The sequence below is a fragment of the Coffea eugenioides genome, unplaced genomic scaffold (assembly GCF_003713205.1).
Source record: "Coffea eugenioides isolate CCC68of unplaced genomic scaffold, Ceug_1.0 ScVebR1_1712;HRSCAF=2612, whole genome shotgun sequence".
In the NCBI taxonomy this organism is placed as follows: domain Eukaryota; kingdom Viridiplantae; phylum Streptophyta; class Magnoliopsida; order Gentianales; family Rubiaceae; genus Coffea; species Coffea eugenioides.
Window position 1 is genome coordinate 37,771 of NW_020862134.1, and position 17,167 is coordinate 54,937.

General features: G+C 41.8%; 3 protein-coding genes across 3 annotated transcripts; all 3 read left to right on the top strand.

Moving 5' to 3' along the window:
- Positions 1–11,480: 11,480 nt before the first annotated feature.
- LOC113755767 lies at positions 11,481–12,677 on the top strand. The gene has a single exon (XM_027299676.1). The coding sequence runs from the start codon at positions 11,481–11,483 to the stop codon at positions 12,675–12,677; it is 1,197 nt and encodes a 398-aa protein (XP_027155477.1).
- Positions 12,678–13,037: 360 nt separating this feature from the next.
- LOC113755768 lies at positions 13,038–15,267 on the top strand. The gene is made up of 4 exons (XM_027299677.1): positions 13,038–14,092; positions 14,224–14,286; positions 14,656–14,980; positions 15,091–15,267. The coding sequence occupies exons 1-4, from the start codon at positions 13,038–13,040 to the stop codon at positions 15,265–15,267; spliced, it is 1,620 nt and encodes a 539-aa protein (XP_027155478.1).
- Positions 15,268–16,170: 903 nt separating this feature from the next.
- LOC113755769 lies at positions 16,171–16,560 on the top strand. Its single transcript, XM_027299678.1, has 2 exons — positions 16,171–16,366; positions 16,430–16,560. The coding sequence occupies exons 1-2, from the start codon at positions 16,171–16,173 to the stop codon at positions 16,558–16,560; spliced, it is 327 nt and encodes a 108-aa protein (XP_027155479.1).
- The last annotated feature ends 607 nt before the right edge of the window (positions 16,561–17,167 follow it).

Genomic DNA, 17,167 nt, shown 5'->3' on the forward strand with positions numbered 1-17,167 from the left:
ACTGTGAATTTTAATATTTTTGAGGCGATGAAGTATCCAGAGGAATCTAACTTAGTCTTTGCTTTGAGTGTTATTGAGTCTCTTGTGCAGGAAACTTTTGAATTGGATGGTAAAGACGCATTGGAAGTAGCCCTAACCAAACATCTTGAATTGGGTGAAACTCTTGATGTGGATATAAGGGCTGAGTTACACTATGCAGTTGAAGTCTTATATTCATTTCCACATGTTTCTCCAAGGTATGTGATAGGGTGCATTTTCATGGGGTATTTTGGGCATTATTGCACAATTGTTTGACTAAATATTTCACTAATTGGGTGGATTCTACTCAGATATGATTTTGGTGCCAATTGCAGGATTTGATGCTGAAAAGTGCTTAGAATCAAAATTCAGAAGATTTGTCGTACGTGGGGCACCTCAAGCAGTGGGGTCCGCTTGAGAAGCTGAAGAAACTTAATTGTAATAGATTTTATTTTATTTTATTTGAGGGAGATTTGTTTTAATTTTTGAATAACAATTTCCGATAGGGGAAAATCCCCTCCTTGAATTTCGGTGAGACCAAAAACAGAAAGAGAGAAGTATTAGACTGCAGTAGGTAGGCTTTTGTAAAAAAAAAATTTCGTCTGGCTTAGGTTTTCTTTTGGTTCTTATTGCCTTCGATTGGGGGTTTGCCCGGAGCTCTATAAAAAAAAGAATCAGGGGACACAAGCCCCAATTGTTGACTTGGCAAACAGCTTTTCCAATTGTATTGACCAAATTGAGTAAGAAGCAATCGAAAAAAGCTTTTCCTCGTAGCATTGTGAGCAATTAAGAGGCAGCCGCCATTGTGGACTTTGTGGATTTGCTTTTTACTCAATTCTGATCGATATTGGGAGACAACATCAGACCATTGTATTTGTATGCTTTGGCGGAAAATTGGAAGCAATAAAAATTCCTTGCACTTTCTCTTGGTGTTGACCGAAGCAAGGGAAAATTGATCTGAAAACTTTTCCAAACTCCACACGCGTAGCTTGTTCTCAAATTATGGGGAACTAAATCCCTAATTCTAGTCAAGGGGGCAACTGACGAATTGGTTCAGCAGTTACTGTGATATCTAAACTATTTTTAATTATTTTCTTCATTTATTAATATTTATATGTTCCCTACTTTTAATTGTTATAGCCTTGTGTATGATTAGTTAGTGCGCAATAATTAATTATTCATATAGGCTATTTTGCTAAATAGGGGTAATTGAATCCGTAATTGTTCGTTATTTCTGTCTTAGTAGCAACAGGCATAATTGAATTTATGTCAGGGGGATATATGATTTAATTTAAATAAACCCTCGTAACGTATTTATTAGTTAGGATGGGGCCTTTCTAATTATAAATGCAATCTTGAAATTAAATCTTACGGTCGTACCTAGGGTTATTTTTTGGTTAAAGAAATAGTTTACGGTCGTACCTTAACTATCAAAAAATTAAGGAAATGTTGGTTGTTTATCGCGTGCATGACAACTATAACTAATCTATTAATAAATGTTGGAATTATCTGTGAATCGATGATCAGTGCATAAACCACTTCTGAAGTGAACCCTTGGCTAGAGTTCTCCCAATTATTTCTTTTAATTAATTATTTTCTGCATTTCATTTATTTAGTTGGCATTTAATCCCAAAAATTCCCCATTAATCCTGATTCGAAAAGAAACAAATAGCGATATTAGGGTTATTTGATATTCGGTATGGAAAATAGGGTTTTATGGCTAGGAAGGAAACCCTAATTCGGTTAAGTTTGAAAATCCTAGTTTACGTATTATTATTATAAGGTTCAAGCTATAATTTATATTTGGTATTCTAGTGTGTGCCTTGACGTAAGTACATATAGGATTTGTTTTAATTACAAAGGTTTAGTAAGTTTGAATGATTAGCAAACCTCTAGTGTTACAATATTAGAAAGTTTAAGTGGAAGATTATTTATCGCCCGCCTTTTCTACATTTTCTTTATTAGAAAAATTCCCCAGATAATTTTATGAGTAAATATAGTTTTTAGATGATTTTTCTAGTATTGGTTAGATTTTGAGAAAATAAGAACGTATATCGGACGTGGGACCCGCTAGTGCGGAAAGTTCGGAAAAATTCGGCCAATTAGGTTAAATTCCGGATACTGTGTGAAATTTATCGGGTGTTAAGAGATAAGTAGAGAGTGAAATTTGATTGATGTGAGAGGAAAAGAAAGGGATAGGAATGCATTTAAGAGGTGACAAGTGTCACTCTCTTATTGGTTATACTTTATGATTTACTATTCATGTTTTTGACTTTTGACCAAAATGGTTAAATATCTAAAAATTTCACAAAAAAATCACCATTTTCTTTCACCTTGTGGCCGGCCCTCTCTCTTGCCAAGAAGTAAGAAAACTTCTTCAATCTTCAAGCTTTCCACTAGCTCAAATCATCCAAATCAATCACACAAACTAGTTTCCACTCCATACAATCTTTCCATTTAGTGTTAGTGGTGAGTTTGGTGAAGTTTTTGGAAGAGCTAAGGTGGTCTACAACTCCTCTTCTCTTGTATACTAGGTAAGTGATGATTGAACATACTCCTACACCTAATGATGCTTAAGTTATGCTTAGTAGTGGCTAAAGTGATGATATTTGTGATTTATTTCTTGATTTGAAGTGATTTGGTGAAGTTTTTATATTTTTGAGGAATTTTCTGGTTTAATATAAATGTGATGTTGTGGTCATCTATGATGGTTGATAATGAGGGGGAATGACTCTAGTAGGTGTGAATTAGTGATAATTGCAACCAATTTTGGGTTTGGATTGAATTGTGGAAAGTTAGGGTTTTATCACCCCTTATTCTGTCCGGTTTTGGATCATAGGGTTAGAGGCCGAATTGGATTTTTCTTAAAACATGAAAGTTGTAGGTATTGATGTGTTTGAGGTGCCTGTAAAATTTCAGGTCATTTGGATTAGTGTAGAGTGAGATATGTCGATTTTACTGTGGTTGTTCTGGGTTGATCAGGATGGCAGAACTGCGTTTGTATTTGGCTATTTTGACTGGAATTACTTTGGATTTGGATGTTGGTGTCTTCTGATGAAATATAGAGGAATGTTTTAGCTACCATATGCCATTGGAATCAATGCATTTGGACTTGTATAGACTGAGTTGGACTCATTACAGCATTATGTGATTTGCAAACCTGTTTTGGTAATTCTGGTTTCGTATTTTGCATATTTGACCTAGTTGTGCTAGGATTTGGACTGAGTGGCCTTCTACATTGTTGTAGCCCCTTAAGTCTTGGATATTCCTGTAAAATGTCAGGTTAAACGGATTAGTATATCCTGAGTTATAAACGAAATACTCAGACCTGTTTTGACCGTCAAATTCTGTTACGTTTTTGGAAAGTTTCTGACCGTGACTTTTTTGATTTTGATAGAGTACGATCTGGGTATCAACTCTGTCATAAGAAATGTAGATCTTGGTCACAGCTTCGAAATGCTATAAAGTGCGTCAAAATCCGAGTCCCGTAGCTCTAGTTATGATCGAAATAAGAATTCATGTCAGGACTGTTCTTATATCCGGACAGTTTACGACTGGAACTTTGGCTTCACATTTGACTAGGTTACAAGCTGTTTGGGCTGGCGACCAAAACACCAAACTTATAGCCCTATATCAGAGCTTTCTAACGCCCTTGGAATTTCATGAATCGGATTTATAAAACCTGAGATATAGCCGAGCAAACAAGGCCTGCCCGTGAAAATGACCATTTTCTGGTCAGATCTGTTTTGGTCCTGATGACCAATTTCCGTTCCGAATTTGGATTGCCGACCTTCATGAAAGTTGTTCCATTTGGAATGAACCATCTAACTGCCAATTTTCAGCTCTTTTGACCATGTGTAGCATAGAAAACAGTTTGCACTCAAAACTGACCATTTGTGCATTGGCCAGATTTCGTAAGTGATTGTGTTTGGTTCATTTGGGACTGAAGCCTCCAGTTTCAGTTCTGGATGTCTTCATAACAGTTGTTGTTCATCCTTTAAGCTTCGATATGGCGTCTCATACGCCTTAATCCGATATTCGTAGCTCAACTTATGAGTAAACTAGAAACGAGTGTCAAATCTGCCGGTTCCGCTAACGGCCGTTTCCGTTTCCGTCCGTCATATTTACGTGCGCGCGTGTCGTTTTTGCCGTTTTGCTTGTTTTAGGCACGATAGTAGCCGTTTGCGATATTATGTGACACAATCTTCTATGTCAGACGGTGGTGAGCTGGGCGGAACTGGTGGGGCCCACTACTAGCTGTTCATTTCGATCCGACTTCGTGTTTTTGCTATTTCAGATTTTGGGTAAGTATTCAGGCCAGTTTAGTGTGTTTTCTTTGCTATGTGTTTGAGATGTGTGAAAAGGGTACTTAGGCGAGGGTGTACTTTATCGCACTCGACCTAAACCCTAATTTGAATGTATAATTGTACTTGGCATATGTATATGAACCTTTTGGAACCAAAACCCTTGAGCTTGTGGCTCGGGGCGACTTTCGAGTAAAGTTTGTGAAGTTTGCAAAGTTTGTGAGTTCGTGGGCCCGATCTAAGACCTGTATGGACTATTCGAGCCAGTTAGGGCTTGGTCGAAGTCAGTCCAACTTAGTCTGAGGTCACCAAGTTTGTAGGTTCATGTTATGAACCAATTTTGTGAATCCGGTTCACCGAGAAGGTGACCAAGTTTGTGAACCGAGCTTGCGCCGCAAGTTCAATTTCGTTCGCTCGGGCAAGTTTGTGAGGTGACTGGCCAGTGAGGGTGATAAGGTGTCGGTGGGTGTACAAGTGAAGTTCTACGGACCATTGAGTGTGGTCGACGGAGTGTCGGCAGGAGATCACGCATGGCATATGAATTGGCTTTGGAGCCACCTGTATCCTTATTATGTGATGTTACTTTTCTGCTTTTGCTTTACTCCTATTGTGTGACTGTTGTTACGTGAAATTTATGCTTTCGCCTCTGTTTACTTACTAAGCATATAGCTTACCCCTTTTCTTTTGTTTTCCTTAGCAGGGGCCGACGCGGGGACTTTTGGCTCGTATACTAGTATAGTTAGATTGGCTTGTAATAGTTGAACAGTTAGGATGTTTATTTTTGTTTTGGTGGTTTGTATAAGGACCCTTCTTAGGGTCTATCTTCTGCTGGTTGGGGTTATAGTGTATTAGAGTGGTTGGACTCGAGACTTTTGAAGATGTAAATATAACTTTTGGGATTGTATATATTGTATATAGTGCTCTTTCGATTTATCTAGTTTTATTGCTTTAAGTTTTGAGTCCTGGCGCGAGCTAGGCAGGCGGCCCGCCGATACCCTTGGGTTCGCCCTTGGGAGAAGTGGGGTCGTCACAGTTGGTATCAGAGCGCCTAGGTTAGAGGACTTGGGCAAGTGGGATATACGCGATAGGCACTAGGCATATTTGATCATTTTAAGTTGAATGATATCTTTAAGCTGAAATGCTGGTTGACTGACGACTTAATGTTTTGTAGGTATGTATCCGGGCGGTTCGAGTGGTGCGGGACCCAGTGGCGTGGGACCGAGATTTCCGAGTTCGAGAGGCGTAGAGGATCGAGTGCTGCGTAAGCGGGCGATCCGCTATCGGCAGAGACCTGGAGAGCCTTACACTTTATACTCCCCTTTTGGTCAGGTGGCGCACCGACCTTGTGGATGTTGGTACACATACTGTTACCTTGACGAGGTCGTCTTGGCTGTGGACGACGAGCGACGCCGCCTGCTTAGACAGCTAGACGAGGCTAGAGAGGTTGGCCTTGGGCAGGCGATGCGTATTAGGGATTTGGAGCGGGGTCTCCGAGAGGAGAGGGAGAGGACGGATGCTTTGCACCGTCAGTTTCAGGACACACACCAGCACCTCTTCGCTATGAAGAGGCAGCTGAGGGATAGGGCTCGGAGTATGTCGGTCGACTGCGAGCTCCTTCTAGATCTAGCCGCAGAGGCACCGCCACAAGCCACCGGTCCAGAGAGGATGGACGAGGTGGACACGTTAGGTTCCGTTGGGAACCTGGGCCCTAGGGGATGCGATTAGGGTCGCTTTTGTACTTTTGTTTAGCTAGTGTATGACTTTTGTTAGAACTAATTCGGCTAATTCCTTTTGTTATTTGGCCGACTAACTAGATTTTTGGAGCCGGAGTGCTCGTGTATATTGGGTTTTGTACCGACTGGAGGTCGGTAATGTGTAAATCTTTTGGTGTGACTTTGTAAATACGTGTATATATTTGAATAGAATTTTGAACTTATCTTTTGTGTGCCTTTTGTGCGTAAGTTTTGTGTCTCTTCTTTTGCTCATAGTCTGGATAATAAGTATACGTACTGTTCCGAATTATAGACTTGTACACTAGATGGACTCCGGTGTTCCAAGTGGAGCTAGAGGGCTAGGACAAGGCTCTGAAGGAAATAATGGAAACGGGCCGGATCAAATAGCTACAGCCATCCAGCGGATGGCCGATCTGTTAGAACGCATGGCAAATCCCCAAGGTCAAGGAAGCAGTACTGGGAATCCTGGACATAATCCGGGACATAATCATGAGGGCGAGGACCGTGCCTTAGAACTGTTCCAAAAGTTTGCACCTCCTAAGTTCATAGGAGGACCTAATCCTGATTTAGCAGAAACCTGGATGGACCGAATGCTCGATATATTTGCCGCGCTTAGGTATTCGGAAGAGCGGCAGATATCTTTTGCTGTTTTCCAGTTTGAGGGGGCCGCTCGAGCCTGGTGGAATGTGATCAGAGCTAAGTGGGAGCGGGAACAAACCCCTTGGACCTGGATCAATTTTACCCGAGAATTTAATGAGAAGTATTTGCCGCCCATCGTGCAAGAGAAACGGGAAGATGATTTTATTCACCTGCGTCAAGGTGCATCTAGCGTGGCGGAGTACGAAACTCAGTTCACTAAACTTTCTCGCTTTGCCCCAGAGCTGGTGTTAACGGAGCAGAAACGAATCCGTCGATTCGTTCAAGGTTTAAATGTGGAAATCCAGGAATCGCTAGCAGCTGCTCAGTTGAACACGTTTAGCCAAGCGCTAGAAAAAGCACAGCGGATTGAGACTGCCAGAGGACAGGTTAAAGCCTTCCACGATCGGAAAAGAAGGCAACCTAGCTCAAATGATTCCATGGTCGGACAAAGCTCGCGAAACGAGCCACCTGCCAAGATAAATAAAGGTACGGATGGTCCACGACCTGCAGGGACCCCGAATAACTTTGTGCGGGGTCAGGTAGTGCAAGAGGGGCCGAGGAGTGTCCAGCGTGGAGGGGCAAGTACAGCCGCCAAGTCAACCTGTGGTTTCTGTGGGGGCAATCACACCGATGAAAATTGCTGGAAGAATAGTTCGGTACGCAAATGCTTCAAATGTGGTAGCACCGAACACCTGATTGCCCGGTGCCCTAAGATGAAAAAGGAAGGATTTAAGCCACCGACTGAAGGGACCACAACTAAGCCGTCAAATGCAGGGGACAATCGACCTAAAGGGCCAGCAAGAGTGTATGCAATGGGTCAACAGGAGGCGATTGACCCTTCGGCAGGTTTTGAAGGTACGCTTTGATCAACGAATTAATTTCGAGGACGAAATTGTCCTAAGTGGGGGAGATTGTGAGGCCCCAGTCCGATCGGAAGTCGATATTAGGGTTATTTGATATTCGGTATGGAAAATAGGGTTTTATGGCTAGGAAGGAAACCCTAATTCGGTTAAGTTTGAAAATCCTAGTTTACGTATTATTATTATAAGGTTCAAGTTATAATTTATATTTGGTATTCTAGTGTGTGCCTTGACGTAAGTACATATAGGATTTGTTTTAATTACAAAGGTTTAGTAAGTTTGAATGATTAGCAAACCTCTAGTGTTACAATATTAGAAAGTTTAAGTGGAAGATTATTTATCGCCCGCCTTTTCTACATTTTCTTTATTAGAAAAATTTCCCAGATAATTTTATGAGTAAATATAGTTTTTAGATGATTTTTCTAGTATTGGTTAGATTTTGAGAAAATAAGAACGTATATCGGACGTGGGACCCGCTAGTGCGGAAAGTTCGGAAAAATTCGGCCAATTAGGTTAAATTCCGGATACTGTGTGAAATTTATCGGGTGTTAAAAGATAAGTAGAGAGTGAAATTTGATTGATGTGAGAGGAAAAGAAAGGGATATGAATGCATTTAAGAGGTGACAAGTGTCACTCTCTTATTGGTTATACTTTATGATTTACTATTCATGTTTTTGACTTTTGACCAAAATGGTTAAATATCTTAAAAATTGTACAAAAATTACCATTTCTTACCTCCTACATAGCCGGCCCTCTCTCTTGCCAAGAAGGAAGAAAACTTCTTCAAACTTCAAGCTTTCAACTAGCTCAAATCATCCAAACCAATTGCCTAAACTAATTTCTACTCCATACAACCTGTCCATTTGGTGTGAGTGGTGAGTTTGGTGAAATTTTTGGAAAAGCTAAGGTGGTCTACAACTTCTCTTCTCTTGTATACTAGGTAAGTGATGATTGAACATACTCCTACACCTAATAATGCTTAAGTTATGCTTAGTAGTGGCTAAAGTGATGATATTTGTGATTTATTTCTTGATTTGAAGTGATTTGGTGAAGTTTTTATATTTTTTGAGGAATTTTCTGGTTTAATATGAATGTGATGTTGTGGTCATCTACGATGGTTGATAATGAGGGGGAATGACTCTAGTAGGTGTGAATTAGTGATAATTGCAACCAATTTTGGGTTTGGATTGAATTGTGGAAAGTTAGGGTTTTATCACCCCTTATTCTGTCCGGTTTTGGATCATAGGGTTAGAGGCCGAATTGGATTTTGCTTAAAACATGAAAGTTGTAGGTATTGATGTGTTTGAGGTGCCTGTAAAATTTCAGGTCATTTGGATTAGTGTAGAGTGAGATATGTCGATTTTACTGTGGCTGTTCTGGGTTGATCAGGATGGCAGAACTGCGTTTGTATTTGGCTATTTTGACTGGAATTACTTTGGATTTGGATGTTGGTGTCTTCTGATGAAATATAGAGGAATGTTTTAGCTACCATATTCCATTGGAATCAATGCATTTGGACTTGTATAGACTGAGTTGGACTCATTACAGCATTATGTGATTTGCAAACCTGTTTTGGTAATTCTGGTTTCGTATTTTGCATATTTGACCTAGTTGTGCTAGGATTTGGACTGAGTGGCCTTCTACATTGTTGTAGCCCCTTAAGTCTTGGATATTCCTGTAAAATGTCAGGTTAAACGGATTAGTATATCCTGAGTTATAAACGAAATACTCAGACCTGTTTTGACCGTCAAATTCTGTTACGTTTTTGGAAAGTTTCTGACCGTGACTTTTTCGATTTTGATAGAGTACGATCTGGGTTGACTCTATCATAAGAAATGTAGATCTTGGTCACAGCTTCGAAACGCTATAAAGTGCGTCAAAATCCGAGTCCCGTAGCTCTAGTTATGATCGAAATAAGAATTCATGTCAGGACTGTTCTTATATCCGGACAGTTTACGACTGGAACTTTGGCTTCACATTTGACTAGGTTACAAGCTGTTTGGGCTTGCGACCAAAACACCAAACTTATAGCCCTATATCAGAGCTTTCTAACGCCCTTGGAATTTCATGAATCAGATTTATAAAACCTGAGATATAGCCGTGCAAACAAGGCCTGCCCGTGAAAATGACCATTTTCTGGTCAGATCTGTTTTGGTCCTGATGACCAATTTCCGTTCTGAATTTGGATTGCCGACCTTCATGAAAGTTGTTCCATTTGGAATGAACCATCTAACTGCCAATTTTCAGCTCTTTTGACCATGTGTAGCATAGAAAACATTTTGCACTCAAAACTGACCATTTGTGCATTGGCCAGATTTCGTAAGTGATTGTGTTTGGTTCATTTGGGACTGAAGCCTCCAGTTTCAGTTCTGGATGTCTTCATAACAGTTGTTGTTCATCCTTTAAGCTTCGATATGGCGTCTCATACGCCTTAATCCGATATTCGTAGCTCAACTTATGAGTAAACTAGAAACGAGTGTCAAATCTGCCGGTTCCGCTAACGGCCGTTTCCGTTTCCGTCCGTCATATTTACGTGCGCGCGTGTCGTTTTTGCCGTTTTGCTTGTTTTAGGCACGATAGTAGCCGTTTGCGATATTATGTGACACAATCTTCTATGTCAGACGGTGGTGAGCTGGGCGGAACTGGTGGGGCCCACTACTAGCTGTTCATTTCGATCCGACTTCGTGTTTTTGCTATTTCAGATTTTGGGTAAGTATTCAGGCCAGTTTAGTGTGTTTTCTTTGCTATGTGTTTGAGATGTGTGAAAAGGGTACTTAGGCGAGGGTGTACTTTATCGCACTCGACCTAAACCCTAATTTGAATGTATAATTGTACTTGGCATATGTATATGAACCTTTTGGAACCAAAACCCTTGAGCTTGTGGCTCGGGGCGACTTTCGAGTAAAGTTTGTGAAGTTTGCAAAGTTTGTGAGTTCGTGGGCCCGATCTAAGACCTGTATGGACTATTCGAGCCGGTTAGGGCTTGGTCGAAGTCAGTCCAACTTAGTCTGAGGTCACCAAGTTTGTAGGTTCATGTTATGAACCAATTTTGTGAATCCGGTTCACCGAGAAGGTGACCAAGTTTGTGAACCGAGCTTGCGCCGCAAGTTCAATTTCGTTCGCTCGAGCAAGTTTGTGAGGTGACTGGCCAGTGAGGGTGATAAGGTGTCGGTGGGTGTACAAGTGAAGTTCTACGGACCATTGAGTGTGGTCGACGGAGTGTCGGCAGGAGATCACGCATGGCATATGAATTGGCTTTGGAACCACCTGTATCCTTATTATGTGATGTTACTTTTCTGCTTTTGCTTTACTCCTATTGTGTGACTGTTGTTACGTGAAATTTATGCTTTCGCCTCTGTTTACTTACTAAGCATATAGCTTACCCCTTTTCTTTTGTTTTCCTTAGCAGGGGCCGACGCGGGGACTTTTGGCTCGTATACTAGTATAGTTAGATTGGCTTGTAATAGTTGAACAGTTAGGATGTTTATTTTTGTTTTGGTGGTTTGTATAAGGACCCTTCTTAGGGTCTATCTTCTGCTGGTTGGGGTTATAGTGTATTAGAGTGGTTGGACTCGAGACTTTTGAAGATGTAAATATAACTTTTGGGATTGTATATATTGTATATAGTGCTCTTTCGATTTATCTAGTTTTATTTCTTTAAGTTTTGAGTCCTGGCGCGAGTTAGGCAGGCGGCCCGCCGATACCCTTGGGTTCGCCCTTGGGAGAAGTGGGGTCGTCACACTTTAAGGGAGCTGGCTACCCCGGAGTTGACTCACCAGCCCTTGTGCATTACATTCCCAACTCTGGGTGAGAACACCTTCTTCGAGCTGAAATCGGGGTTGATTCACTTTCTACCCTCGTTCCATGGCCTCTCCGGTAAAGAACCCCACAAACACGTCAAGGAATTTGAAGTGGTTTGCTCTAACATGAAACCTCCTGGGGTCACCGAGAAGCAAATTAGACTTAGAGCCTTCCCCTTCTTGCTCAAGAATGCAGCAAAAGATTGGTTGTACTACCTACCTGCAGGTAGGATCACCACATGGGTACAATTGAAAAAGAAATTTCTAGAAAAATACTTCCCCACATCCCGAGCTGCAAGTTTGAGGAAGGAAATATGCAGCATCAAGCAATGTCCCGAAGAGTCCTTGTATGACTATTGGGAAAGGTTCAATAAGTTGTGCACTAGATGCCCACAGCATCAAATTAGTGAACAACTGTTGATCCAGTACTTCTATGAAGGGCTCCAGTCAACTGACAAGAGTATCATTGACGCTGCAAGTGGAGGAGCACTGGCGAACAAGACACCGAAGGAAGCATGGGACCTAATTGAAGCCATGACAGAAAATTCTCAACAATTTGGCTCCCGTGAGAGCAACCCCACCCGCAGAGTCAACGAGGTAAAAACATCATCCATTCAGCAGCAACTGTCGGAGTTGACGTCAGCTGTTAGGCAATTAGCCATAGGAAATACGCAGCGAGCGAAAGTATGTGAAATCTGCACGAGTATGGACCACTGTACGGATACATGCCCCCTTTTGCAAGAGAATGGGGCGGAACAGGTAAATATGGCAGGGGGCGTGCCCGCGCCCCGCAGGCAGTATGACCCGTATTCCAATACGTACAATCCGGGTTTGAGAGATCATCCTAATCTCAGTTACGGGAACAAGCAACAAAATCTATTCCCAAACCGTCCACCAGGATTTCAGCAGTCATGGCAAACAAAACCTCAACCTACGGCCTCCAATTCAGGAAGCTCTCTGGAGGATATTATCAAAACTTTGGCCACGACTACTACTCCGCTTCAGCAGGAGATCAGATCCTTGACCACGAATACCACTCAACTCCAGCAGGAGACTAGAGTCTTAACCGTGAGCACTACCCAATTCCAGCAGGACACCAAAGCGGGCATGAAGGACCAAGATGCTCGAATAAGCCAACTGGCAACTGTCATCAACCGCTTGGAGTCCCACGTCTATGGGAAGTTGCCATCGCAACCCAAGGCAAATCTCAGGAATGTAAGTGCCATGACACTGAGGAGTGGCAAGGAACTGGAAGGACCTAAAGTGAAAAATTCAAAAAGCAAAAGTGAGGAGGAGATAGAGAAGGAAATTAAAGAGGAATGACGTATTCACGAGGATCCTAAGGTAACCTGCACTTCTCCACCCACTATTAAATCTAACTTACCTCCTTTTCCTTTTAGGTTGGAAAAGACAAAGAAAGTAGAGAAAGAAAAAGAGCTTTTAGATGTGTTCCGAAAAGTGGAGATTAATATTCCCTTATTGGACGCGATCAAGCAGATACCTAAGTATGCCAAATTTTTGAAAGATTAGTGCACCCACAAAAGAAAGTTAAGGGATGATGAAAGAGTGGCGGTGGGAGAAAATGTGTCAGCTATACTCCAAAGGAAACTCCCACCAAAATGTGGAGACCCAGGTATGTTCACCATTCCCTGCAAAATAGGAGGTACCCCAATTAGGAAAGCGATGTTGGATTTGGGGGCGTCAATTAATGTTATGCCTAAGACAATTTATGCTTCTCTTAATCTTGGGCCATTAAAAGGCACGGGCATTATAATCCAACTAGCAGACCGTACCAACGCTTACCCAGAGGGGTTAGTTGAAGATGTTTTGGTACAGGTCAATGAGTTAGTCTTTCCTGCAAATTTTTATGTCCTAGATATGGGGGATGAGAGGTCATTAAATCCGTCACCTATTTTGCTAGGTAGACCATTTTTAAGCACTGCTAGGACAAAAATAGATGTGAATGAGGGTACTTTGTCGATGGAGTTTGATGGTGAAATTGTAAATTTCAATATCTTTGATGCGATGAAATACCCGGATGAGGCTAACTCTAATTTTACTTTGAGTATTATTGAGCCCCTTGTACAGGACACATTTGAATTGGATGGGGGCGATGCACTGGCAGTGGCATTGGCCAAACATCTTGAGTTGGGAGCAACTCTTGATGTAGAAATAAGTGATGAGTTATACCGTGCAGTTGAAGCACTGCATTCGTTCCCATCAATTTCTCCAAGGTATGAGCTTACTTCTCTCTTTGTACCAGAAACTCAGGCGAAATTGTTGCCTTCTGTTGTGCAGGCACCTGAGTTGGAGCTCAAGTCTCTCCCAAAGCACTTGAAGTATGCATTTCTCGGGGACAATGAGACGCTACCAGTCATCATATCTACTCACCTGTCACCAAGGCAAGAAGACAATCTTATTCGTCTTCTTCGAGATCATAAGGAGGCGATTGGGTGGAGCATAGCAGACATTAAGGGAATTAAACCCTCCTTATGCATGCATCGGATCCAGTTTGAGGATGATGCAAAACCGGTAAGACAGGCGCAACGGATATTGAACCCACTAATGATCGAAGTGGTAAAGAAGGAGATACTTAAACTGCTGGAAGTGGGAATCATCTTCGCCATCTCGGACAGTCCGTGGGTTAGCCCAGTTCAGGTGGTCCCGAAAAAGACGGGAGTGGCGGTAGAAGAGAACCAGGAGGGCGAGATAGTCTCGGTGAGGAAACCTATAGGATGGCACTAGTGCATCGATTACCGGCAATTAAATGCAGTGAAAAAAAAGGATCACTTCCCTCTCCCTTTTATTGATCAAATGATAGAGAGGTTAGCTGGTCGTGTCTATTACTGTTTTCTTGATGGTTTTTCAGGTTATTTCCATATCGCAATAGCACCGGAAGACCAGGAGAAAACTACATTCACCTGCCCCTTTGGTACGTTTGCATACCGGAGGATGCCTTTCGGCCTCTGCAATGCTCCAACGACTTTTTAAAGGTGCATGGTGAGTATCTTTTCCGAATATGTAGAAAAGATTATTGAGGTGTTTATGGATGATTTTAGTGTATATAGAGATAGTTTTGATGAATGATTTGATAACTTAGCTTTGATTTTGAAAAGATGCATAGAGACAAATTTAGTTCTTAATTGGAAAAAATGTCATTTCATGGTGGAGCATGGTATTGTTTTAGGGCATGTAGTGTCGGTTAGGGGTGTAGAGGTAGATAAGGTAAAAGTCGATATTATTTCTGCTTTACCTTACCCCATAAGTGTACGGGAAGTGCGTTCCTTTTTGGGTCATGCAGGGTTCTACAGGAGATTCATCAAAGATTTCTCAAAATTGGAGCGCCCCTGTTCAAACTATTGCAAAAGGATGTAGCGTTTGACTTCACCGAGGAGTGCAAGGTGGCATTTGACAGATTGAAGGAGTCATTGACATCGCCGCCCGTTATCCAACCTCCAGACTGGAGCCTCCCATTCGAAATTATGTGTGAAGAGAGTGACTACACAGTGGGAGCGGTGTTGGGGCAAAGAATTGGCAGGGCGGCACATGCAATCTACTATGCATCGAAAGCATTGAATGGAGCTCAGCTCAACTACTCTACGACAGAGAAAGAATTACTAGCTGTGGTTTTTGCATTAAAAAAATTTAGATCTTATTTGTTAGGCGCAAAAGTAACAGTTTTCTCTGATCATGCAGCCTTAAGGTACTTGATGACAAAGAAGGATGCAAAACCTAGGCTCATCAGATGGATCCTGCTACTTCAGAGTTTAACTTGGAGATTAAAGATAAGAGTGGGGCAGAGAACTGGGTGGCTGATTACTTGAGCCGCTTGCCCGCACATAAGGAGGAGCAACCATTGAGAGAGACATTTCCAGAGGAACAACTACTTGCCGTTAATTCGTCTGCACCCTGATATGCCGATATAGTAAATTTCTTAGTGACTAATCAATTGCCTGCAGGTTGGCCGAAAACTAGGAAAGACAAGTTAAAGAGTGATGTCAAATACTACATTTGGGATGACCCCTACCTTTAGAGACAATGTTCGGATCAAGTGCTAAGAAGGTGTGTAAGTGCAGGTGAATTTCACTCCATTTTAAATTTTTGTCATTCGTTTGCTTGTGGAGGGCATTTTGGGCCCAAGCGAACAGCTCGCAAAGTGTTGGAGAGTGGCTTTTACTGGCCCACTCTTTTTAAAGATTCGCACTTATTTTGCAAATCCTGTGATAGGTGTCAAAGGGTGCGAAATATTTTTCGTAAGGACCAAATGCTTCAAACCCCCATGTTGTTTGTTAAAATTTTTTATGTTTGGGGAATAGATTTTATGGGTCCTTTTCTATCATCTTTTGGTTTCTTATATATCTTACTTGCGGTTGACTATATCTCTAAATGGGTGGAAACCAAAGCCACCTATACTAACGATTCTAGAGTGGTTGTAGAGTTTTTAAAATCTAGTATTTTTGTTCGCTTTAGAATGCCAAGAGCTGTGGTAAGTGATAGGGGGATACACTTTTGTAATAAAACTATCACTACCTTATTCCGAAAATACGGCGTACTCCACAAGGTGTCCGCACCGTGTCACCTGCAGACAAATGGTCAAGTCGAAGTGACAAACAGGGAGATTAAATCAATCTTGGAGAAGATGGTGCGGCCCGATAGGAAGGATTGGAACGTAAAGTTAGAAGATGCGCTATGGGCGTACCGCACCGCGTATAAAAAGCCGATTGGAATATTCCCGTACAGACTTGTCTTCGGTAAGGCTTGTCATTTTCCCGTGGAGTTCGAACACAAGACGTTCTGAGCAGTGAAACAGTGTAACATGGATCTTGAAGAGGCGGGAGTTCAGTGGAAATTACAGCTACAAGAATTGGAAGAGATTAGAAATGAAGCATACGAGAATGCCACGATTTACAAGGAGAAAAGCAAAATCTTCCATGATCAGCAAATCTCAAGAAAATCATTTGTAGTGGGGCAAAAAGTCCTTTTGTATCACTCGAGACTTAAACTTTTCCCTGGTAAGTTGTGTTCTCGTTGGATTGGTCCATTTGTCGTTTCTAATGTGTTTCATTATGGTGTAGTGGAGATCCAAAGTTTAAAGACGGAGAAAAAGTTCGTGGTGAATGGCCATCGTCTAAAACCTTATTATGAAGGATTCTCTGTTGAAGAAGTAGAAGTTGTACACTTCAAGAATCCAATTTATCTCGTTTGAGGGTTTCGGCCATGTCTAGCCAAAGACGTTAAAGAAAGGCGCTACTTTGGAGGCCACCCAAGGCTATTTGTTTTAATTTTCGTATATTTTTGAAGTTTTTGTTAAGTTTTGGTATTATTTCGTAGTTTGTTGTTCTGTGGCAGGAAATTGACAGATAGACGTGCCCGCGCTAAGTGGTGACGTCTAAGAAAAAGAGTTGAAAGGCGACGGTCAGAAGACTCTAGAGCAGTTAAGCGTGCCCACGCTAGGTGGTCACGCTTAAGGGAAGAAAATTTCAGTCTGCGGTCAGAAAACTCTACAGTAGTTAGTCGTGCCCACGCCTAAGAAACTTAATTTTCGAAGATTGGTCAGAAGACTAGGGGGCAGTTAGGCGTGCCCACGCCTAAGACGGGGGTTCCTTGAAAAAAAAGGGTGAAAAGATGAAATTGCCCTTGCAAAAAAAAATTCAAAGACTCGAAGCCCTAATCTTTTTCTTCTTCTTCTTTCTTTTCTTTTTCTTTCTTCATCTTCCTTCTTTTCTTTCTTTCTCTTTTCCCTTGTCTTTTCCCTTGTCCGCTGTCCACGCCGCCCACTCCTTTTCTTCTCATTCCTTCTCTTCTCGTTGCCC